The sequence below is a fragment of the Hydractinia symbiolongicarpus genome, chromosome 13 (genome assembly GCF_029227915.1).
Source record: "Hydractinia symbiolongicarpus strain clone_291-10 chromosome 13, HSymV2.1, whole genome shotgun sequence".
Classification (NCBI taxonomy): Eukaryota; Metazoa; Cnidaria; class Hydrozoa; order Anthoathecata; family Hydractiniidae; genus Hydractinia; species Hydractinia symbiolongicarpus.
Window position 1 is genome coordinate 20,350,484 of NC_079887.1, and position 24,452 is coordinate 20,374,935.

A 24,452-nucleotide genomic window follows, 5' to 3' on the forward strand; every position below is an offset into this window, starting at 1 on the left:
CTCATCCTTATTCAATATAATAACATCAGCCTCTACCACGAGGTTCTGGCCCTGTGTAGAGACATATTCGGTAAAGCCCATATCTTGAATATCTTGAGCGGTAAGGTCCTTTTTTAGTGTACTTAATGGCAGGAACCCATACCCTTTTTCCCCTTCGTAAGTCTTATATCTTTGAAAAAAATGTGTTTCCCTTCAAGCTTGAAGTTACCATTGATTACATTTATATCTATCCGGGTTTTATCCAGGGATCCCATGCTCCACTCAAATGCGAATAAAAAGCATCTATCTCTTCTTCTAATACAGATTTCATCATTCCATCACGTGAATCTCCTTGCTGCTCTTCCTCCTGCTGAGCCTCGGTGCCTGACCCCTGCTCAGCCTCGGGGGCGTTAGAATATCACTAGGGACGTTAACGGGTCCTAGATCATCCATCTGAATGTTCTCCTCTGGCGTAAAGTCTTCGTTATTGTATCCTGGATTATCAGACATTTATTCAACCCTCATAACTCTACTAATAAACATGTACGGAACCAAGCTTAATCCTCACAAGGAATTAAAGACAATGCTTTTCCCAGGCTCTCTCAAACTCCTCTTTTACCTGGAGCTTACTGGCACCAACACCAAGCGCACCATCGTCAGTAACATAGGCAAGGCCCTGGTGCAGAATCTTCGCATAAACCTGAACGGCCACGAAGTGCAAAACATCAGTGATTTCAATATACTCGCAGTATATAGGGACTTGTGGCTGCCCAAGCTTCACCGAGAGAACAATCTAAATCTTGAGGGCATCAACCCTAATGACGGCACCATCAGGGCTCTCCAAGTCAAAGCTAACGACCATGTAGGCAATGATGAAGAAAAAGCGATCGTGGCGATGTAGGGCAACACTTTTGCTATCCCTCTCGGTAAATTTTTTGAACTCACTAGACACTTGCTATTCTATCAAGCAGGGCTATATGACAGGTTACAGTTTGTCATACATTTTGCACCCTATGACCAAGTCATCAAAGATGCTGGTACGGCTGCTTCAGGTTCTACCGCAGCTAAACCAGCTGATGCTGCTTACAAGATCTCCAACATTTGCTTGGAATTTGATAAAGTGACAAACGAGGGGCTTGGCAGTGCTATGATGTCACGATACTCGAGACTCGCCCTGCCCTACGAACGGGTACTCTGCAGCAAAGTTGTGATGATGAAAAAAGCCGACACCTCCTATAACTTGCAAATCGATACACCGGCAAAAAGCCTAAAGGGTATACTCCTGTTGTTCGTAGATCCTGGGAAAGTGAAGGCTTACTCTGGCGCTAATGAAGTCTTCTACAAACCCAAGATCGAAAAAATCGCGATCACTGTCGAGGGCCTAACGAACTCTGTTCCCATGCCATGTTACCGAAAGATCATCTGGAACAAGTCTTTGAACTCTTTTGGGATGCACATAGCAAAGTGACGATCGGCCAGTTTGCAACGGAAAGATATGCGTTGTTCATCGACTTCCGTGCTTTGTGTACTTGTTCCAAGACGCTCAGCTGAACATTCTGGATGGCAGGTGGCATTCCACGGAGTACTAGAATAAAGATGGCAACAATCGGTGTTATGGTGGCTGGTGCAGCGATTAACGCGTTGGCATTTAGCGGGTCTAATTTCCTCTTCAGTAAACTCGGTGGGCATAGTGAAGAGGAGCGGAAAAGGCATGACAAAGCTATTGAACAATTACAAGCAGCTCAAGCACAGTGGGTACGTGACAGACAGGGCAAAATCGATTGGTATAACAAGCAACGAGAGCTTAAGCGTCAAGCAGGCGAAAGCTTGAAAGAGCTTGAGGAAGGCATGCGAGAGTACTATATCGCGACGATCGAAAAAGCTCCGAAACTCTCCGACTTTTACACACCTTCCAAACAACAACAAGATGGCTAGCTGACTTTCATTCTTGGCTCCTTGGCACTTCTAGGTTTTGCAGTGTACAAATTCGCCCACCAGCAACGCGGAACATAGTTCCGGCTCTGCAGAAGCTGGGCCTGATGGCAACGACGCGCAAGTATTTTGACAAGTAATAAACATGTCAAAAGCACATATCGTTACGGCTGAAGAAGCTGAAAAGTTAAGCCAAATCTGCTACTCTCCAACCAATCTCTGTACTGGGCGCAAGGCGATCAAATTACTCGCTGTTAGTTACCTTTCTAGTTACTCACTGGCTCTCTCGTCAACTGCTCTGGCTCCGACATATTCGAGGGCCCAAGCGCATCAATTATCCACATTTCACTATTACAAAACCGAATGAAATGCATCACTTCGACTTGCTCTATATGCCTCACGACAAGCTGTATGGTAGCACGTACAAATATGTTCTCACAGGCATCGATGTAGCCTCCAGATACAAGGTAGCGAGACCTTTGCGTACCAAAAAAGCCAGCGAAGTCGCCGACATGCTCAAGGACATTTACAAAGCGGGACCTTTACGATATCCGAGGGTTTTTCAGTGTGACAACGGCTCCGAGTTCAAGTCTAACGTGAGCAAGCTTCTGGAAAGCAAAGGGGTCGAGATAAAGCGTGTAACTACCAAATACCACCACACATTCACGGTGTTCGTGGAAAGCTACAACAAGGTGCTCGCGGAGAGACTGTTCAAACCTCAAGATGCGCAAGAGTTGGTCACCACTGACGAGCAAAGTAGTACATGGGTCAAACACTTGTATACTATTGTCAAAAGTTTGAACAACACCAAAACCGCGATGATCGGCATGAAACCTTCGAAGGCCATCAAGCTAGATAAAGTCCTACTTATGAAAAGCGAAGAATATCCCGAGGAAAAGCCGTTACCTGACGACGGCCTCTATTTGTACCTCCTGCAACCTGGAGAAGAGCATGGTGATCAAAAAAGACTTGACGCTTGGTGGAGCAAGAAAACGTATAGACTGGACCATATCGTGACAAGTACGAGATTGTTATACTATTTGGCAGATGGGCCTGATCGAAGCTTTGTGGCGGAGGAGTTGATGCTAGTACCCGAGGGTGTTGAAGTACCTCCGGAGCATGTAAAACAATGGTAAAGTTGTTGTTTTTGTGGTAGTTAACGTGAACCACAGGTTCACGTTAATACCTACCCGAGCAACATCCCTTTAATCATCATCCTCATCATCGTCGGAGTCATCATCCTCATCATCGCCGGAGTCATCATTCAATGGATGAAGGCGCGTATAATCATAAGGATGAAGGGTGTAGAATGGGTAGCCATAGACGATTCCCTTGATAACATTTGGCTCGCTATCAAAGTCGATGATGTCAATCAATGCTCTGTCCTCTATATGGAATTTGAGTATTTCGCTAATTTTCTCCAAGTCTGCGAGATCCGAGAGCCTCAAGTCCTTATCCCTAATGATCTTGCAGCGGAACATGCCCCACTTGTTCACCCTCGCATCTACAATATGCAGGCCGAGGCCTTCAATATCATCCTCGAGATCCTCATCTATATATTCCGCCAGGGTTGTAGCCCACGGCTTTTCACCAGAAACTACTCTATCTAGAAGGTCGTAATTATCTGGATATTCAAAACCTTCATTGTATGGCCCATTCCTAAATCTAAAATTTTCAAGGCAAGTAGAGCAATAACCTGTAGTTGATCCCGCCTAGATGCAGCATCTCAGCACAGGTATCTTAATATCATAAGAGTTTCTAAGTTGCAGGCTCTGTACATAGTCTTCCATCTTTTTCTTTGACATTCCATACCCTTTAAAATACAGCCGAAGTGGTCAAGCAGCATTTATCAGGCGTGTTTTTGTGGCTCATAAGAGCTACAAAAACTGTGACTTAATCTTCTAACGCTGGGACACCTAGATCGTACAAGTCGTCTCGACCTAGGTCGACAAGCTTGAAGTGGCCATATCTCCGCTCCACATGACCTTTCTCCTCCAATTTGTATAAGGTGTACATACAGTTGGGATTATCAATGACGACAATCTCTTCAGAGTTTGGGAACGTCCTCTTGAACCATTCCCTTTGGGTGGGAATATCGCATCTTTTAACACTTGCACGGTAGTAAGGGAATTGATGGCACGTATGTATCTCCAACAGTTACATTCTCCACAGAGTCGACAGAATTTTGGAAAATATACTTTCTTTGGAATAGTATTTCTTTTCCTGGAAGTGACAAAAAGTGCTAACTTTAAAACTATATCCATGTAGCCTATATTTTGCCAAAATAAAACAAAAAAGATATTAGAGGGAAGGCACATATGCTCATTACAATACATAAGGTAAACACGAAATAGATAAACACAGAAAAGGTACCAAAAAACAGAAAAACGATGATGTATTTTTACATACCTTTGTACATGACATAGTATTGATACAGTCGAAGGCATTACTGATATTTTTACCACCAAAATTATAAGAGAAATGAATTGACTTACCATAGATTACTTTCATTTGACTTTCATTTTCCAAATGTATTCTTTGGGGTAAATTGCAAATGAATTACAGAAGCCAACAATGTTTTTAACAAATTTAGTGACCACAAACAACGGAAATTAAAAACAAACAAAAAAATTCTATCACTTTTTATAAACCATTTTCTTTCATCGTGGAAATGTGTTTGCATGGTTACGACATAATTCTTAGATAATATACGGTAATTATACCCAACCAATCAAGTGCAAAATTCCGGCCTACGATTCCAGTGTCTTTTGGTCTCACCGTTCAGTAAAAAAAAGGGACAAAAGGTGCTGGAGACGAGTTTGGGCTAAACTTAATTTACCTGATGCATAAAAAGATGTATTTGAAAATTTCGGTGCATATTATATTAACAGTCAAGTCAGAACAGAAAGAGAACACATACAGTCAAGACAAAACACAAAATATTGTTACGTAACAAGTTTGTCATCACAAACACATGCTTTTGCATAATCAGTTTGGTAAATTCTGTACATAATCCCAATGTTTGTACCAATCATAACTGTGAAACATATTGTGCCTAAAACCGCGGGGAAACCCGTTATTTTATCGTCTCCATAGAAACCATAACAAAGCACAAATGAAAATATTCCGCGGAACAGAATTGTGGTGAAGGCATTGCAGTGAATATTCATTCTTGTTATTGCTGGATACTGTACGGTAATCATTCGAAGTAGGCGCCTTAAATGAAGATTGACTGTGTTGATTTCGAGCGCAAGCGCACACAAAAGGTAACCATAGTAACCATAAAAATGAGCAAGTAACAATGCGGCTGAAATCTAGAGCAACATAAAGCCAATAGGGTATTACTGTGGTTTACAAAATTATATATATATATTCTTTACATTTTTGCTTACCATAATATTCCAACCTGTATTCCAGGTCTCTTTGTGTCTTTTTATAACCAAATGAGAAAAAACACTTTCCTCCTGTTCCACGTTAGGAAAAGAAATTTTCGCTGAATTAATTTTCGTGAATTTGACTCCATTTCGCGAAATTACAATTCGCAAAATTAAACTACAGCTGGCAATTTGCAAAAATATCTTCAGCGAAATTTAGGTGAAATTTCGTGAATTTTTAAAATAAATATTAAGATAAATATATTCTTTTGCAAATCAAAAGCTCTTATTAGCAATAAGAAGTAAAAGTTTATAAAAATAATATAGGTTTTGAAAAATTTCACGGATAGATAATTTTTTGACGGATTAATAATCATGGGACTGCATTTAAAGTCTCAATTAACCAAAATTAATATTTGCCTAATCGCGAAAATATCTTTCGTGAAATTTGCTTTCCATTCGAAAATATCTTTCGCGAAAAATAATATTTTCGGAAACACCATCCTCGAAAAGATATTTCGCAAAGATTTCTGGTCACGAAAATTTCTTATCTAAGGTATTTCTTAAGTAATAGGCATCTACATTTGTGAAGAGGCTGCTAAAAACGAAAGAGAAAATTTCTTTCGGCGAAAATATCATCCCTAAAGGTATTATAACTTTAATGTCTACCCTAAAAACATTTTAATTACGGAGTTTCATACCGCGCAGGTCTCGGCACTAGCAAATCGCTTTGTAGAGACGAATTTTTGGCTTGTTTTCTTTTGTCTTGATAGCCAAAATATATTTCATGCTCAGTTTTTCATAGCTATTCTACAATCCTGCCTGGTGTTTGTTCAACTAATTTCTGCTTTTAACTGATGTTTTACCTTTAACACATTTAAATGGTGCTGCCAGCCCTCTTTGTGATAAATTGACATGAATAAAATACTACAAGAAAAGAAAACTTACAAATATTGAGTTTTACAGAGGCAAGAGAGGACATTGTTGATTATCATACGTTGAGTTTTAAGGAAAAAAGTACTGGTTGAAAAACAAACACTATTTTTATCATTATCAGTGCACTATGGCGAGATGAAATAAAAAAAATATAGTAAGCTAACAAGTTTGACATGGATAACATGTTAGAGCATTAGTGAAGAATTTATTTACAAAGTATAGCTAGGTATATAAAAAAGCGCATGAAATCGATCAAAAAAAATACAAACTTAAACGATATTATAATTACTTGCTTTTTGTCGTCAAAACATTCACCAACTGCTTACCTTAACTTTACTTCTGAAGTTTACTTTTTGTTAGAAATTAATATTGTATACTACCTTATTGGTATAAAATTTGAGGCGTACTAATTTCAACGCACACCACTTTTATCGCGAATTCGCGCGTACTAATTTTGGCGCACAAATGTTGCTGACGTCATTATTATAGGTATTTTGATAATGAGCTACATTATTTTTGCTGTGCCAGTAGCTAGCTATATAAATCTCACGTAGTATGCTAGCAATGCTATATAATGAAAATTATTCCAGCATGTTTGATCAGCATGTAAAATCCCTACAAGCGCTTCGCTAGTACCGAGACCTGCGTGGTATTAAAACAGTTGAAAAATCTGTTAATAAATTAATAATGACATACAGCTACGTGATGACTCAACACTTCCCACTGTCGAAATTGATCGTGCCAAACAATATCAACAAAATCGTACGTAAAATATCCTAATCGGAAAGAATTATAAATGTTAGCAACTGCTATCCCTCAACGCTAGCCAGCCATCAATGCTATTCAGCCATCAACGCTAGCCAGTCATCAATGCTATTCAGCCATCAACGCTAGCCAGCCATCAATGCTATTCAGCCATCAACGCTAGCCAGCCATCAATGCTATTCAGCCATCAACGCTAGCCAGTCATCAATGCTATTCAGCCATCAACGCTAGCCAGTCATCAATGCTATTCAGCCATCAACGCTAGCCAGTCATCAATGCTATTCAGCCATCAACGCTAGCCAGCCATCAATGCTATTCAGCCATCAACGCTAGCCAGCCATCAATGCTATTCAGCCATCAACGCTAGCCAGCCATCAATGCTATTCAGCCATCAACGCTAGCCAGTCATCAATGCTATTCAGCCATCAACGCTAGCCAGTCATCAATGCTATTTAGCCATCAACGCTAGCCAGTCATCAATGCTATTCAGCCATCAACGCTAGCCAGCCATCAATGCTATTCAGCCATCAACGCTAGCCAGCCATCAATGCTATTCAGCCATCAACGCTAGCCAGCCATCAATGCTATTCAGCCATCAACGCTAGCCAGCCATCAATGCTATTCAGCCATCAACGCTAGCCAGTCATCAATGGTAGCAGTCATCAATGATTGCCAGCCATTAACGCTAGCCAGTCATCAATGGTAGCAGTCATCAATGATAGCCAGCCATCAATGGTAGCCAGTTTTCAACGCTAGCTAGCTATCAATGGTAGCCAGCCATTAATGGTAACCAGCTATCATCGCTAGCCAGTCATCAATGCTAGCCAGCCATCAACGCTAGCCAGCCATTAATTGTAGCCCGTCACTAACGTTAGCTACTCGTCAATGCTAGCCAACCATCAAGGCTAGCTAGCCGTTAATGCTAATCAGCGTTTTTTAAAAGTACCTTATTTTGATGCAAATATTTTTTTCTGAAATAGATCTTCTTCGAAAATATCCCTTCATGCGACAATTTTCGTGCATTTCACGGGTACCTTGTCGGTTAAAAATAGATTTCGGAAAAATATACAAAACCTGGTTTAAATTTATAGTTTACGGCCGTTAAAGAGAATTAGATGTCTGCAAAATATTTAAACATTTCTCAGGAATTTATTCTCAATGATCAGTGGACTATTAACGGAATGAATTTTTAAAATCCGCGAAATTTAATTCCCAAATGTACTTGATTCCCTAACAAGCAATACGTATGTAAAAACGTTTATCAAAAAGTTGTTGTAAAAACTTACCAGTAGATGCTGGGATAGTTATTGTTGCTAGGTAACAGTCATAATGTTTAAATGTTTTGGTGAAATTCATGAGTAATTCTGGATTTTCTATAAAACTAAGAAAATACTTCATGATATCATTAGACTATGTTGATATCTATAAATTAAAAGTACACTATATTTTAAATGTGAACAGCCAGCGATAGGGTTACCGTAAAGATCCGATCAAGCGCCCAGCATTTTTTAACGCCTTCCTCGAATAAGCGCCCAGGTAAATTTCTTACAGTTCAATAACGCCCAGCACTTATTAAGCGCCTTGCCCGAATAAGCGCTCACCTGATAAAAGGGGGCGCTTAATCAAAAAATACCTTGAGAAACTGGGCGCTTCTTTGAAAATTTTACTTTCTTATATCGAGAATAAAAAAACACATGTTTTGAACCTCTTTTCTATATTACATAAATAGGAAACTTCGTATACAATCCTTTCTAAAACTTCTTAACTTCATTTTGGTACATCTGTTGTTCCGTTTTATTTGTTGGGAAAAAAAACAGAATTGAAAATACCGTTGTCTTTAATTTGTACAAAATTAGGAAAAATTTATAAGCGCCCAGCATTTTTTAAGCTTACGTCTTTATTAGTACTAGTCCTGCGGGCTAGTAAAAATTTTCGAGGGGTAAAATATTTGTCATTTCGAGAAAATTTAGTAGCTTTATATCTATTTCTGAAAATTCTTGTTTAGGCTTTTTCCCCGCTTATTTTTCTGTTAGACGGTAAAAACACATCAAATTGAAACAAAAAGTCAGTATTTTATTACAGTTTTCGACAGACTAAAGTATTCATTGGATAAAATTTTTGGCAGCCGTGAAAAATTTCGTCACCTTATTTTAGGGTTATTTTTCTCCGATAATAACTGTAGCTAATTAGATGAAACGGTGCTTGGCGCTATGCAACCTCGATCTCAGGACCTGTAGCGTTTTTTGATGTAAGGATGAAACGCGTACGAGGTCCTGGTACAACAGACTTAACCTATGAGATGGCGTGTATGGCTTTTTGAAATTATGTGAAAAAGATATTGGTGATTAGTATTGGTCATATAGCTATATAAATATAATGTACAAACAAGGTGGTAAAGCAGTAAGCCTAATCAATAACACAAGCTTTGACAATTTTTGATTCCTATTGTTATTAAATTCCTTTCTCTCTCACTCAAAATTGCTTCTGGATGGCAAAGTCACAATGACCATCAAATACAAATAATGGCAAAACATCTTCTATTTTTTCGTTAAGACAGAGTTTCTTAAACAACACCTGTACAGCATTTTCCTCAAGATTTAAGTCACGTAAAATGTAGCAAGTACTACAATGGCAAACACCTCTTTACAGTTGAAGTTGTCGTTCATTTTCTTTATTGAAAAAAGAAAAAAAACAGAGTGAATTTAATAAGGCTTTGACCATGGATGTTATTTCATTTTCTGAAGAAATAATTAGTCTCGTGACATGAAAATTTCGTATGGTATTGCCGTAACCCTGCTTAAAATATATGTAAAAGAATTGAAACTTTTTTTATATATAAAAAATATTTCACCAAAACTTATTTCACTTTGCATCATGATCAGAGTCTTCTTAATTTATAACAGTTTACTTCTCTTTTTCAATTCTCAATAGTGAGTTGTAACAAAGGAGAGATTTATTTAAACAATGGCTAACGAAACTGTGAGCTCGTGCATCAAACATTTTTTGTCTTTGTTTCTGATGACATCTGGTAGCTAACAGTTGAAAAATTAAAGATTTCCATATTCTATAGGGAACAGTCCAATGACGTTCTGTCCTCATACTGTTCACTCTAAGCATTTGACTTGTAAAGGTCAAGAAAATTTCGCCTCTCTGAAGATCTCTGAATGTTCTCCAACATTGCCAAGTGGTCCATCCTTTCATCTTTATTATTTTATAATACCTCCATGATATTATCTATAAGAGTCGTAGCTTATACCATTTCTATCATACACCACAGATTGACTAGAAAGCCACTAAGGGTTATATTTATTCTGAAATTTTAAGGTATAGCTTCTAGGTACAAAAGGAGTAGCTTCTAGCTACAAAAAATCCAGTAAAACGCTCTCACAAACTCCCGCCACTAAAACACCATCTTTGATCGAAAACATCAAGCATACATTACTTTTCTCTGCGTTCTTAATTTTGGGTGGATTTCAATTCTATTGCACCAGGGCCTCGTACGTGTTTCATCCTTATATCAAAAACGCCACAGAACCTGGGATCGAGGTTGGGTGCTATATGGCTTGTTTTAATTTTACAAGACACGTCCAATTATAAACGAACTCCGGAGAAACCGCTTGACATTTTTGGACTATGTCCGCACAATCAAACGCAGAAGAATTAACAAAGTGAATTAAATACAGAAGAATAAACAACAAAAAGCAAAAACGTGAACTTTTAAATTTACTTACGAAGCCGCGACCATAACAGATGTCACGATGGAATGCATCAACGAACATAAAGTATTTCGCCATGTCCAAATTTTTTGACGATCTTTACTCTTTAAATACTTTAAATTTGTAAATTTTTTAATTAAAATGCTCAGGATAACATATGATATAATATTTAAAACGTAAACATCGAGAAAGGCTACCATTTTGAATTCTGAGCATCGATCGTGGCGGGAAATGATATTTTAAAAGTGTAATCTTGCAATTATGTGAATAAAATTACGCACTAATTGTGTGAAAAATGTTTTTTTAATGATCATAATTATAGTAAAACAGATGCTACACGATAACTAAGTTATTAAGAACAAAAGACAAATTCGTTGATGCCTCATTTTAAAGACATGACAATATGACAGTCGTTGACACATCGAACATAAATAATGTCTCATTGATGACGGGAGCGTTACCACAAAAGCAAATTATAAAAAAAATAATTACGCAATCAGACGTACATAACTCTGTTTTGTGGGAAAAAAAATTGATTTTGTAGAAATATATATTTTATCATTTTATATCACGGATAAGATGACAGTAATCCTTTGAACATAAGGAATATAATAGCCAATGAAACAATAAAAATTTGGATCGGTGTCACCTATAATATTGATCCAATACCGGTGTAACCCTGAATATTGATCCAATACCGGTGTTACAAAGTCGTTATTGTATTGGCTAAAAAATAAACGCAAAGGCGAAATCAGTATACACAAAACTATATATTACTATTAAAAACTTTAAGAAAATACGCTTATGCGACGTGATTGGTTTTTTGGGCGATACATGATGGATCCATAAACGTAAGTGACGAATAAAGGAGGAAAACATTCGAAATGAAGAATGCACAACGCTACAATCACACTAAATTACTTTGTTCTGGAATCGTTGCTTTCTTTGGGATCAGGAGCAATTTCAGATTGCCTGAGAGATTAAATTGTTTGCTGAAGAAAATATGCTAAATTAAAGTTTGGGAATACACGACAATTTTTCCACCATCAATTCATTCTTTTTTTTTTCCGCGTTTTTTGTAACGTACATAAAATTCGAATCACAATGCTGATCCATCGATTACAACTAGCTTCATTATAGATAAGATATTATAGACTTTCATTTATTTTGTCAGTTCGTTTTTTAAACACATTACTCTTTTTTTTCCAAAATCACTCACACATAGTCTGTACATTAGACCGATGTTAGTGACGATGATGACGCACATGCCAATCATACCGACAATATAAGGTATTCGAGGAATTAAGTCATTATTCCTTAGCAACCACCGCATCATCCAGGCGGAGGTGCAAAAACGAAGAAACACCATAGTCAACATCAAGAAAACACAGTTTACTGAATACAAATTTGATTCTTCGAATTGAGACATTCTCATTAGACGACGTATATGAAGGAATATGCTGTTAAATTCCATCAGTAGAGCACACACCGCGAATCCAATGTACTTGTTGTTAGTAATAGCAATCGTGAAAGCTACCAAAACCTACAAAAAGAAAAAAAATCACTTACACAAAGACCTAAATGTTAACAAAGTATGTTTTGGATTTTCAACCTTTCTAATTCACGTCGGCACACGGCACATGCCGAGGTGAATGCCGACGTGATTGGAACAAAAAAAAGTTCACATCTGCTTTGCTGAGACGAATTTTTCTTCGCAATTTATAGAATCCTCTGATTGCCCTAAATCTATCGTAAATAAATAGACAGTAAAGATAAAAAGCGATAAAAAGTTTTCCTTACATGCAAGAATTAATAAAAATCATAAAATAGTTGCTGAGCATTTTGCTTATTTACCCTAAATAGAATTAAAGTACAGTCGACTCTCTAATTCGAACCATTGTAATTCGATAATCTCTCTAATTCAATCAAATTCAAAGTTACTGTCAAATTTCCTTTAAAAAAACTCTCATAAATGAACCTTCAAAATTCGATACTCTCTAATTCGATAAACTCTTTAATTCGTTACAGATTTTAGGTCCTCACAGAGAAATTCTCTCTCTAATTCGATTTCTTGAGTGTAAAAGGGCCCTAACCACAGTTTCATAACAAAATTTCAAATTTTCATTCATGCGGTTGTTTTGAAGGCAAATTTTGTAAAAACTAAGACATTCAAACTCAAGCTGCCGTACCGAAAAAACGAGTACACAAAGTTAAGTATAGAATTAAAATACTAAGCCTTGCTGCAACTTGATAAAAAAAACCAACAAAGAAGTTTTATTGTTGTTTGAAGTTCCACAAAACACTGTGTCTACTTAAAAAAAACAACAACAAATCATGCAATGCTTTCGGTGAAAGATTACAAATGTTTGTTATCGGCAAGTCAGTAACTTGTCGTTGCTTCAAGGGCGTTAAAAACATACCACGCCGCTACCGTGCTCAAAAGAAAAGCTGGCTGAATTCTGAACTGTTTGAAAAATGGGTAAAGAAACTCGATTGCAAGTTTGGTGACAACGGGAGAAAAATTGCTTTGGTTATCGATAACTCTGCTCATCCTGAGATATTAGGTTTGCAATGAGTGGAGCTAATCTTCCTTTCTCCTAATGCCACTTCAATCACACTACTAATGGATCAAGGTGTTATCAATCCCTCAAGGCAAAATATCATTATCTCGCGATGTGATGATGACGAATCTGATGACAATGAACAAAAGAAATTACCACTCTCAAATCCATCATACAAAGTTGTATTAAATGCCATTAGCACATTAGAAAATAAAGGTGTGTTTTCCTACTTTGGAAACGATGGTTGCATTATAAGATGTAAATAGAGCGATTAATTTAGAAAATTTGCTAAATAAAAAACAGTTAAATATTGATGACTATTTCCAGAGATCTTGAAAGATCCTTGCAGAAAGTCTTTATTCGTACTGCACTGTTAATATTTAAAATGTCTATTTTTTGAGTGTTTACAAAGATTTTCCTCTGTAATTCGATTTTTTCTACTTTGCCGCCTAAAAATTTGAAAAAAAAATTGAGAGACACTCCCTAATTCGATTCAGTCTCTAATTCGATAAAAATTTTATTCTTCCAGGAAAATCGAAATAGAGAGTCAACTGAAGTTTAAATCTAAACAAGCTGACTTGGAAAAGAGAAGCTCAAATTTAAAAGACACTTTGCCGACGTCAGACACCGAAATAAAAAGTTCATGTCACGGTTTTTGCCGACGTGAAATCGTGGAGTCAACTGAATTTTAAATCTAAACAAGCTGACTTGGAAAAGAGAAGCTCAAATTTAAAAGACACTTTGCCGACGTCAGACACCGAAATAAAAGTTCATGTGACGGTTTTTGCCGACGTGAAATCGTGGATTGGCGAGGCGAATTATAAAATAAATAAATAAAACAGTATAAAATTTGAATTAGAAAGGCTGATTTTCAGTAGTGTGGAGAGGAAAACAATAATAAAAGCATAACAACAACAACAACAACAACAATAACAACAATAACAACAATAACAACATAAACAACAATAACAACGATAATATAAACAACAGCAACAACGACCACAACGATATCAACAACATGACCACCCAAAAGACCGCAAAAAACTTATTTCCACGAGAGGTCGCCAAAAGAAAAGAAGAACATCATCCTCGTGTTTGTAATGATGTAATCACTCACCGCTGTATGATGACAGAGTAATTCCCATTGACGAAATTTGTCGTGTAACAGTACATCAATGTAATCATATATGAAATAACCTGAACAAAAACAAAATCTGTTCACTTTATATATTTTCAGCTCACTTTATACAATACATTCTTGAATTAATAAAGAGAGCTTAAAATAAGCAAAAAGGGAAATAATCAAAAATATGTTTGAAACAAGGCTTGAATATGTGTATAATCAGAATGAACCTTGCAGTTTTTGTTCGCAGGAAACACCTTAACGTCATATACCACGCTCGATTTAGCTTCTTCGAAAAACCCTTTATCACTACACAACTGTTGAATACCTGCTTAAGCAAATATTGCATATTGTATATATACAGGCAGAAAATATCAACAACAGACCACACCAATTAAAAAAAAATCATGTCATTGAACCCTGTATTGCTAACCTGTATTCAGGGTAAATAGGTAATTTACCCACACGATCCTTCTTTTTTTTGCCTGTCAGGACATAATACAGAACTTTATACACTTTTTCAACTCATCAATATAAAACTGTCTGTCAATGGGCAAGCTGGTTAAGTAAGAACAGGTGAAAACTAGGTTGGATGACCAGACACTTACCAGTAGAAAACATTATCAAACTCAATGCTATATGCGAACTCGTGTTGATCATATCATGTAACAGGTTAGGCTCATCAAAATAACTAAACAAAACACAAATTTTTTACTTTGGTCACACACATACACTACACACACACTCCTTGATGTTCAAGCTATACATGCTCGAAATACCCAATATATAAAATATAAAGAAGATAAGTAAAAAAAGTTTTATAAATGGTGCATGTATTTCCTTGGTGAGAATGGATCAATAAATTTTGTTTATATCACTTTACGAACCAGGAAGAACGATCAGAAAATGGCTGTCAAAATGGCTGTTTGCCGATTTTTTTTAAAATAAATTATATGGGCTTATTCGATCACCTCTGAAACAACCAATAAATTGTCATAAAGTCCTTTAAAATAGCATTTAAAAGGCGTCTTCCGAAATTCTCTAAGTCATGCCGAAATGTTTACTGCTGAAAATTTTGGTTCTCAATAGTTAAAAATAGTTAATAGTAAAAAATTAATATCCCTATAGTTCCTATACAAGATTTTATTGCAAAATGAACGGTATGTAAGTTATTTAGTCATTAACAAAAACTTAAAAGGTCTGGGATGAGGAAACGAATGGTTCCATCTCGCAATAATTCTTATAATGGGGATTTACTTAAATAAGGCTTGAACGCATGTCCCTTAACAGGTACAAGATTACCAATGACAGAAAATACTAGAATTCGAGTTATAATAGATAGGTGTTCCACAGGAATCAATTTCTTTCAGTAGAAAATAAATATATTGATATATATCATTACCATACTAAAGTCCATATTGAGGAAAGTGTTGAATGCAAAAGAGAACAAAAAGTATTTCTCCACAACCATGCTTGTCGCTTGTTAGATATATTCAGATGTGATATTGAGTTGAAATGCTTTAAAAATCTACTGATCAATAAAAAGCCAATGCATGAAGATGTCAGCGTATTCATAAAGCCAATCATTTTTCCTATGAAAAAAATAAGTTAAAATATCTATAGTGTATGTTGATTGACATCTTCTTTATGAACTCCTGCTACTAAGAAAGGCATGCTTGGCCCATGTATATAAAGAGTTGTAGAACAGGAACGGGTCTTTTATATACGCAACCTAAAAAATTAAATAGAAACCAGGCTAAAAATAGATTGGGATGGTTACACCTGTGCTTCATATGGAAAGGGAAGGTAAAAAAGATACGTTTTTGGAATTCTGATGATATCAGACACAACTCTTAATAAATTTTGATGACATCATCAAGCAGTCTGTTCTAAAGTGACTGAGTTGACCCACTTTGGCCCCAGGTGGTCCCTATTTACCCATGCAAAAAGTAAAGTTAGTTATTTCTACCCGTTTCCACCTTATGGGGCTTCAACGTTATAAGTGCAATGCAAATGCTTCACTAATCTCATTTTAATGTATTGATGGCTTTCTGCCCTATTTAGATGATTACATAATGGTAAATTACACACTAACTGGCCCTATATATTCAAGAGATTGTTGGTGTGAACTTTCATAAACTTATGTTGCAACTATATTTTCTTAATTTACCTAAACATTTGTGAAATATTGTATGGGTTTGCTTCAGACCTCAGACCTTCTTCAAGTTTAAGTTCCCCCTCCAGTTTTGTTTTCATAAATTTACAAAGATGTGGTAGTCATAAATATTGGTGTTACAGACATTTGAGCCTTAAAATAAGGATAATTCAATCCCTAATCAGAAAAAAGGAAAAAATGGACAAAAAATGTGTCTCTAACTATCCATCATGCATGCCATAACCACAAATATCCAGTGTAACTTGGGCACTTCGTTAAAATGACGCTTTTGCATGCCAATTGGCACACAAGGAATAGTGGGTAGGTAATCGCTGTAGGAAGACAATGAAATAATTTTAGATCGCATTTTAAAAGTTTAAAAACGACAAACGGCAATAGAAATGTTTTTTTAGATCGCATTTTAAAAGTTTAAAAACGAAAAACGGTGATAGAAATGTTTTTTTAGATCGCATTTTGAAAGTTTTAAAACGAAAAACGGCGATAGAAATGTTTTTTTAGATCGCATTTTAAAAGTTTAAAAACGAAAAACGGTGATAGAAATGTTTTTTTAGATCGCATTTTAAAAGTTTTAAAACGAAAAACGGCGATAGAAATGTTTTTTAAGATCGCATTAAAAAGTTTAAAAAACGGAAAACGGCGATAGAAATGTTTTTTTAGATCGCATTTTAAAAGTTTAAAAACGAAAAACGGCGATAGAAATGTTTTTTTAGATCGCATTTTAAAAGTTTTAAAAGGGAAAACGGCGATAGAAAAGATTTGTTATATCACATTTTAAAAGTTAAAAACGAAAAACGGCGATAGAAAAGATTTGTTATATCACATTTTAAAAGTTTAATAACGAAGAGCGGCGATAGAAATGATTTTTTAGAAAGTTAAAGAACGAAGAACGGCGATAGGAAAGCTTCGTAGATAGTGTTTTGAGTATTTAAAATGTTATCAACTCTATCAATGTGACACTGAGATCCATTGTTTGATAGTTTTATAAAATAAAAGATTTGCGCGAAAACTAAATAGACAGCGAGATGCATTGTTTAAATCTTTTAAGAGATAGAGCTGTTGCGCTGAAAAAAAACAAAGACAATATTTTTAACAATAAAATGTAGGTGATACTATAAATCGTCAAAAGTTATATTTTTAGATTTTTTCTTTCTTCGGTATTTAAATTTAATTTGTTTTCGAAATCTTATCGCGAAGGGAAAAGTCCCGAACGTAGGGTTTTCCCGTTTGCGTTGCTAAACGTTGCTTTTTATAAAAAGAACTTTTAAAAGTTTCGCATGTTAAAAAATATATTTCGACGATAAAGAAATATTACTAAAAGTTTTAAAAGTAGCATTATTTTTTTTAAAATATTTAGATCATTGGATTTGTTGTTTTTTAAAAAAGCTTGTGTTTTTTAAATATATCAGACAAAATCGCGTTACTATAATTAGTTTCGTTGTTAAAAAAAATTAAAATTCAATGGCCTTCGCGTTTAATTTTTTCTCGCGCAGAGTATTGTTTTTAAACAATGTTTCTTGCTATGCTTTTGTTCTTAACACGAAGCGATTATTTTCGCGCAATTTGAAAGGAACTCGCTATCCTATTGTTTTTTTTAATAAAAGCAATTATTTTTGCATGTTGAGCGTACGCGTACGCTTACATCTGGACTGTACTGTATTGTATTGTCCTTGTTTCTTCCTCCAAATCTGTATGTCAAAAATTGCAATAAAAACTAGGGTCGCTTTGATGCACCTGAACACTAGATATATTTGTGCAATTTCTTAAGAAAAGAATTATTGTCTGGTGTATGGAAATGCTGGAGTCTTTTTCTGTAACAGCTTTTGTTTTCAGTATGCATGTCCAGCATTGGTTACAATAAATATTCAGCATAAATCTCGTAAAATAACAAATTCTGTTTGTCATGTTTGTCAAGCATTATTGTTTCGGTTAATTATTTCAAATATATGTTGAGTGAATTGGAGATTCAGCCAATCTGACCATAAAACATCTGATTTGTTACGGTTAAATCTACAAATATACTTTAGCTGACCCAAACTATACAGTAAACTACCTCCAATTAAAAAACGCATGTGCCAATAAGAACGAAAACAGCAGTATTCCTGGTTCAGGGGAACTGATGCCTGGTTTCTAGATTGAGCCTAACTGTGTAATGTCCAATTTTTTATGAAAAAGCTTTGACCTTTCACAATACAACTCTGTTGAAAGAGAAATTAAACAGAGTGAATTTAATAAGGTTTAGACTATGGACATTATTTCAGTCTTCTTCATGGTCAGAGCCTTCTTAATTCATAAACAATTTAGCTACTTCCTTTTTGTGGAGCGGAGATAAAGCAGCGAATCCCGTTTCCTCATTATAATAGTCAAATATAAGTAGGGTGGATTATAGAGTATAGGATTTCCCCACTATACATTAAATTTTGGTAATTTTTTTAGACTGGGTTGCCCAGTAGTTTAATCTGGTTATTTTTCTGTAAATATTTGATAAAACATGTCAAATGAGGATAGAGTGCTCTTGTTTTTTTGAAAACAAAGCGGAGACTTCCAGTTGAGAATAAGTCACCCTACAGTTTTAGTCATAGGTAACTTTTACTAATATTATGTCAGATACACAGCACTTCATACAGGACTTGCGTTGCGTTAATCTCAGCTATATCGCCCTGGTAAAGCATTTTCAAGAAAACAATAAAAGGAAAAAAGTATGTTACTATTTTTCTACATTTAGGGAACCTTTTCTCATTCTCACTTACCCCTAAAGCTAGCTAGCATAAAACTACAACTATAAATCTACTTTGTAGGAATTTCCTATCACATTGGTTCTTCTAGCTACAATGTCCACAAATTATGTTGGCTCTGGCAATTCTAGACTAAAAACCAAGAATGAAAGGGTTTATCCAATTTAGCAAAAGAACATAGCTAGATATTTTACAGATAATACATATTCTACAGATAGTACCCATTCATGATCAATGTTTATATATATAGTTTGGAAACTTAGGAGAACTTCTGATATTCACACAGCACAATCGCATTCAAAAAAGGTTTACTGGCCTTCTTGAATTTTCTTGCTTGTGCTACTTTTAGGATAAAAAAAGCTAATGGTCACAACTATAAAACCCAACAGAAAACAAACTGCTGTGAGCATGGTTTGTTGAAATGTAAAACAAAATGTCACTCGATAACACCAAAGTTACATAATTATGATATTAATGCGCATGAACCTTGACACCAAACCTCTGTATGAGAAAATATTGAATATTATAAGAAATCACACTAACTAATTTGTTATCCAACATATACTTAAAAATCGAGAATATTAATGTGAATCCGAAAATAAAGTTTCTTCATCTTCTGTGTCATCCTCACTTTCTTCAGCAGAAGTATCATTGATTTCAACATCATTTTCTAGTCTGTTTTCTAGTCAGTTACAAAAGCATAAATCTGTGCAAAGCAAATCATACTAGCTACAAACACAAGTTTCTTTCGCGCAAGATGATGATTTACGGCAAGAGCAGGAAACCATTTCCAATAGAGCATCGGGTGCAGGTCGTCTCAATAGCCTAATGATCTCTAGCTTTAACCATCAACATTCCATCCATGTCCATTCGGGCTTGGTAGGTTTGGATTTGCAACCAAAGAATTTCGAACTATCGCTGTGATTTATGAAACTCTTTTACAATGATTTAGTAGTGCATCTGGAGTTGAAGGAAGATGTTGCGGCTCAGGTGTAGTACTTTTTGTAGCGTGCTTTATCTGTATTAGTTGCACTGACTCCATACAATTTGCACACAAATTGCTCAATGTGTGGGAAGATGTGACCATCAAATGTTGCAGATTTACCTAGCTTGGCAATTACATTTTTATATATTTAGTTAGCTTTCAATAAATTGTATGACTTCACTTTCCCAATGCCTTATAATTCTAATACATTTTGCTTACTTTTTTTGGCTGGAGAAAGAACAAGTTTAGATAGATGTGCATATTTTACATGGCTAGCCTCACAAATATCGAGGGATATACCCTGTCTATTATTTCCAGGAGGGGCCATGGCTTAGATGGAGAGTCCTAGAGTATTTATTGCTCATTTTGAGCTACGCAGACCTCATTAGGGCATGCGCTCTACTAGACAACTCCTGGCAAAATTCAACAGCCCATGAGTGTGCCACCTCCCCAATTTCCCTCACATGCCTTGGGTTAACCCAGGGGTATGTTAACATTCACTCGCCCATGTTGAATCGCCGTCAAGAGGAGTCGAACCTCCATCGTTAGACATATCCGTTGATCGTTATGCAGCTTTCAAAAGCTGGAAGCAAAAATGGCAGGATTATGCCATTTTGACTGAACTTGAAAAATCTCCTGCATGCCAGTGTGCGATGCTACCTTTCACTTTTACTCCAGAAACAAGTAACATTTACGAATCTCTTACCTTGTCGCCAGAAGCAGCGGCCACTACAAAGGGCATTATCGATGCCTTAGAAGTGTTTGCAAAGGGAGTCATCAATGAAACCATGGAGAGACATACGTTCAATCATCGACAACAACAGGAAGGAGAAAAATTCGATGATTTTTGCATAGACCTCAATGTTTTGGTCAAAAACTGTAACTATTGTGACAATTGCGTTCAAGGAATAATACGAGACAGAATTGTGGGAGGTATTTTGGATGACAATTTACAACAAAAGCTGGTCAGCAAAAAGGATTTAGATTTAAAAACAGCGAAAGAGATGTGTAGAGCGAGTGAAAAAGCTACAGAAAGTATGGGTGCATACAAGACTGCAGCCACAGCTGTTGACCAGGGACAGGGTGATATTAACGCAATATTGGGGAAACTAATTCCACCAGGAAGACAATACAACCAGAAGCAGCAGCAATCTGCAGCAGTAAAGAGCAACGGGACCAACTGCAAGTTCTGCTTGAGACGGCACCAATTTGGACGGAATTTTTGCCCAGCCTGGGGAAGAAGATGCAACACCTGTGGGAACTCAAACCATTTTGCACAGAGTAAAGTATGCCGAGGAAAAAATGTGAAGGAAATACAAGCAGAAGAAGCCGCAATGAACAGCCTTTTTCTTGGAACAGTGGAGGGTACGCAAGGGTTGTCAACTCAGGACAAGCCATGGGAAACAGATATAACGGTCAAAAATGGCAAAATAAAATTCAAAGTAGACACTGGAGCGGATGTTACAGTTGTAGGCGTACCACAGCTAAAACAATTCGGAAGAACCATGAAGGACATCAGACGCACAGGGAAGACACTGACCGGTCCATCAGCAGAAAAGTTACAAAGCCTTGGATATATAACAACGTTGCTAAAAGGGGGCTGCTAAAAGGGGGCGATAAACAGTCAAACGAAGTAGTGTATGTTTGCTGAAACTTGAGAGTGCCCTTATTTGGCAAACCGGCTATAAAACGTTTAGAGATACTCACATTCAACAAGTATCTGAGGACAATCAAGACATTATTCAAGAATTCCCAACACTATTTACCGGATTAGGATGTATCACCGGAGACCCAATCAACATCAAATTAACCAAAGACGCAGTACCCTACCACTTGACAGCACCACGGCATGTAGCATTACCACTGTTGGAACCCTTAAAAGCAGAGATCAAGCGAATGAAGAATATGGGAGTCATACGAGAAGTTACAGAACCAACAGACTGGTGCCACCCAATTGTTTTAACCAAGAAATTGGATGGCAGTATGCGCTTTTGCATTGACCTCACAAAGTTAAACGCATTCACCAAGCGAGAATTCTACCAACTGGAGAGCATTGATGAGACTCTTGCGAAACTTTGAAGTCAATGCCACGTGATGTCAAAACTTGACGCCAATTCGGGATATTGGCAGATGCCATTAGATGACTGCAGCCAACTGATGGCAACATTCATCACACCGTTGGGACGATTCTGCCCAACAAGAGGTCCCTTCGGACTAACATCAATGCAAGAGGTCTTCAATAAACGTCTCGACCAAATCACTGAAGGGTTGCCGGGGATAGTGAAAAGCACTGATGACCTACTAGTATTTGGTAAAGATTTAGAGGATCACGATACGAAATTGAAAGCCGTACTAAAGAGACTGACAGAGGCAGGTGTTACACTCAACACTGACAAATGTGAGTTCCGTAAAACAGAGGTAGAATTTTTGGAAATTAACAACAACAGGTAATGAAATTATAAATTCATTTCATAGTTGTGAAATTATTCGGTCGGAAATAAAATTATGTCTGGCAACATTCCATTTTATAAAAATATGGCGGTAAAATTGCTTATACTGGGTATTTATTTATCAACTGGTGAAGTTTTTGTATTATAAATGTAGTGTGTTAATTTAAATTTCGAAGGGCCTTTGTTACAATGCGTGCCATACAAAGTCGTGCAATCAAGCCTTGCCTCATTTGGATATATATCCCAGTCTCCAGAGGTTGTCTTTCGGCGTTGTAGTTACGGTTCGGGCTCCAAGGGTTCCGGGTTCAAGCTAGCGGAGGGGCAAAATAATGAATAATGAAAATTTCCTGCATGGTACACCTGAGATACAGACAACGGTAAACTGAGGTACAAATTCCTTCGGCCTTACACCTAGGGGACCCTGTGTTACCACCACTCCTCAACCATTTCTATATTGTATTGATTTCAGTTCTCAATAACAGCATTGTAACAAAAGAAAGATTTATAATGATTAATTTTAAATGCAAATATATGGTTCTGTTTTATATACACAAGCCTACTCCCCAGGTTAAAATATAAGGCAACCATCAAACAAACAAAAAAACATTTAATTTAAGAACATGTAGCTAATTATGGATGCATTATAACCAGCTATAGCCAGCTACAGCTGGTTATAAGGTATCAAATGTAAAATGTACTATAACTAGTGACGCTTCTGAAAGTTAGTGCATGCCAACATGGGCATGCTGTGATTACCCTATGGCCTATGCCACCTCTCCACACGTGTGCCACAAGTTCCTAGAAATGCAGTCACTTTAAACATTTACTATTCGCTATATTAAATGAACATAATGTGTAAAAACGGTTGAGAAAATTTCCTACCTTGAACCAATCTCATATCCAGCAAAAAAGAGAATGTGATGGATAAGTTACGTAATTTCGTAACCCTCCAAAGATCATCCCTCGCGCCATTCGGTAAATGTTTACATCAACTCACTTTGCCAGGTTCCAAAAACCTTTTATGCATCATTTACCGTTACCTAAGCGAGACAAAAGTTCGTTCTCCATTTTGTGGGGCACCAAGGAAGCTTGTAAGCCCTGGGGTGCATATTTAATTGCTGTAGAGCGAGCTTTATTCACTGTGTGTATATGGAAATGTCTATTTAAGATAATGACGGTCATTTTATTAAGATTTCAACTTAGCATAAACATTATATTATAAAAACAGAACAAAGAATTAAACAAACCCCTTGGTAAAGCCAAAAAAATCTAATATTCTAAGCATCAGCAAAAATAGAGAGAAATGTGTAGAACTTTAAAGAGATTAGAATAAGTCTCAACAGAGAATCAGGAATAGTCAACCTTGTCCGCTCTTTTCTTCTTTTTGGCAATATCGGATAGCTAGAGGAAAAATTTTTCTATCTTTTTTTTCTCGCCGTCCGAGATTGTCAAGTCTCCATAAAACTTTTTAGATAAATCCAATATATTTCGCCTACAAACATACAAGTAAAATGTTACCAAAAATTAAAAATACATTGGCCGGAGTAAGTAGAAGACGCAAATTGCCTTATCATTAAAGCCCCGTAACCAGTTGAGCTATTTACAGTAAATGAATTTTGTTAAAAACGTAAAAATATGAAATCAAAATAAGGCAGGAGGTTTAGATAAGTTAAGTTACGTCTATTTCTATCCTCATATATTCCAAGGATCAGGTTGTTTGCAA

The 24,452-nt window shown here is 36.4% G+C and overlaps 3 protein-coding genes across 3 annotated transcripts; 1 reads left to right on the forward strand and 2 right to left on the reverse strand.

The window, feature by feature from the left end:
* Positions 1-2,303: 2,303 nt before the first annotated feature.
* LOC130623189 (uncharacterized) lies at positions 2,304-3,047 on the forward strand. Its single transcript, XM_057438672.1, has one exon. The coding sequence runs from the start codon at positions 2,304-2,306 to the stop codon at positions 3,045-3,047; it is 744 nt and encodes a 247-aa protein (XP_057294655.1).
* Positions 3,048-4,263: 1,216 nt separating this feature from the next.
* On the reverse strand, positions 4,264-11,090 carry LOC130623981 (TLC domain-containing protein 2-like). The gene is made up of 4 exons (XM_057439537.1): positions 10,718-11,090; positions 8,273-8,367; positions 6,918-6,997; positions 4,264-5,225 (listed from the first exon to the last, which is right to left on the reverse strand). Exons 1-4 carry the CDS (start codon positions 10,900-10,902, stop codon positions 4,857-4,859), a joined length of 729 nt encoding a protein of 242 aa, XP_057295520.1. The 5' UTR covers positions 10,903-11,090; the 3' UTR covers positions 4,264-4,856.
* A 148-nt stretch (positions 11,091-11,238) lies between these two features.
* On the reverse strand, positions 11,239-23,752 carry LOC130623980 (TLC domain-containing protein 2-like). The gene is made up of 5 exons (XM_057439536.1): positions 23,612-23,752; positions 15,789-15,978; positions 14,995-15,077; positions 14,381-14,460; positions 11,239-12,245 (listed from the first exon to the last, which is right to left on the reverse strand). Exons 1-5 carry the CDS (start codon positions 23,625-23,627, stop codon positions 11,865-11,867), a joined length of 750 nt encoding a protein of 249 aa, XP_057295519.1. The 5' UTR covers positions 23,628-23,752; the 3' UTR covers positions 11,239-11,864.
* Between the last annotated feature and the right edge of the window lie 700 nt (positions 23,753-24,452).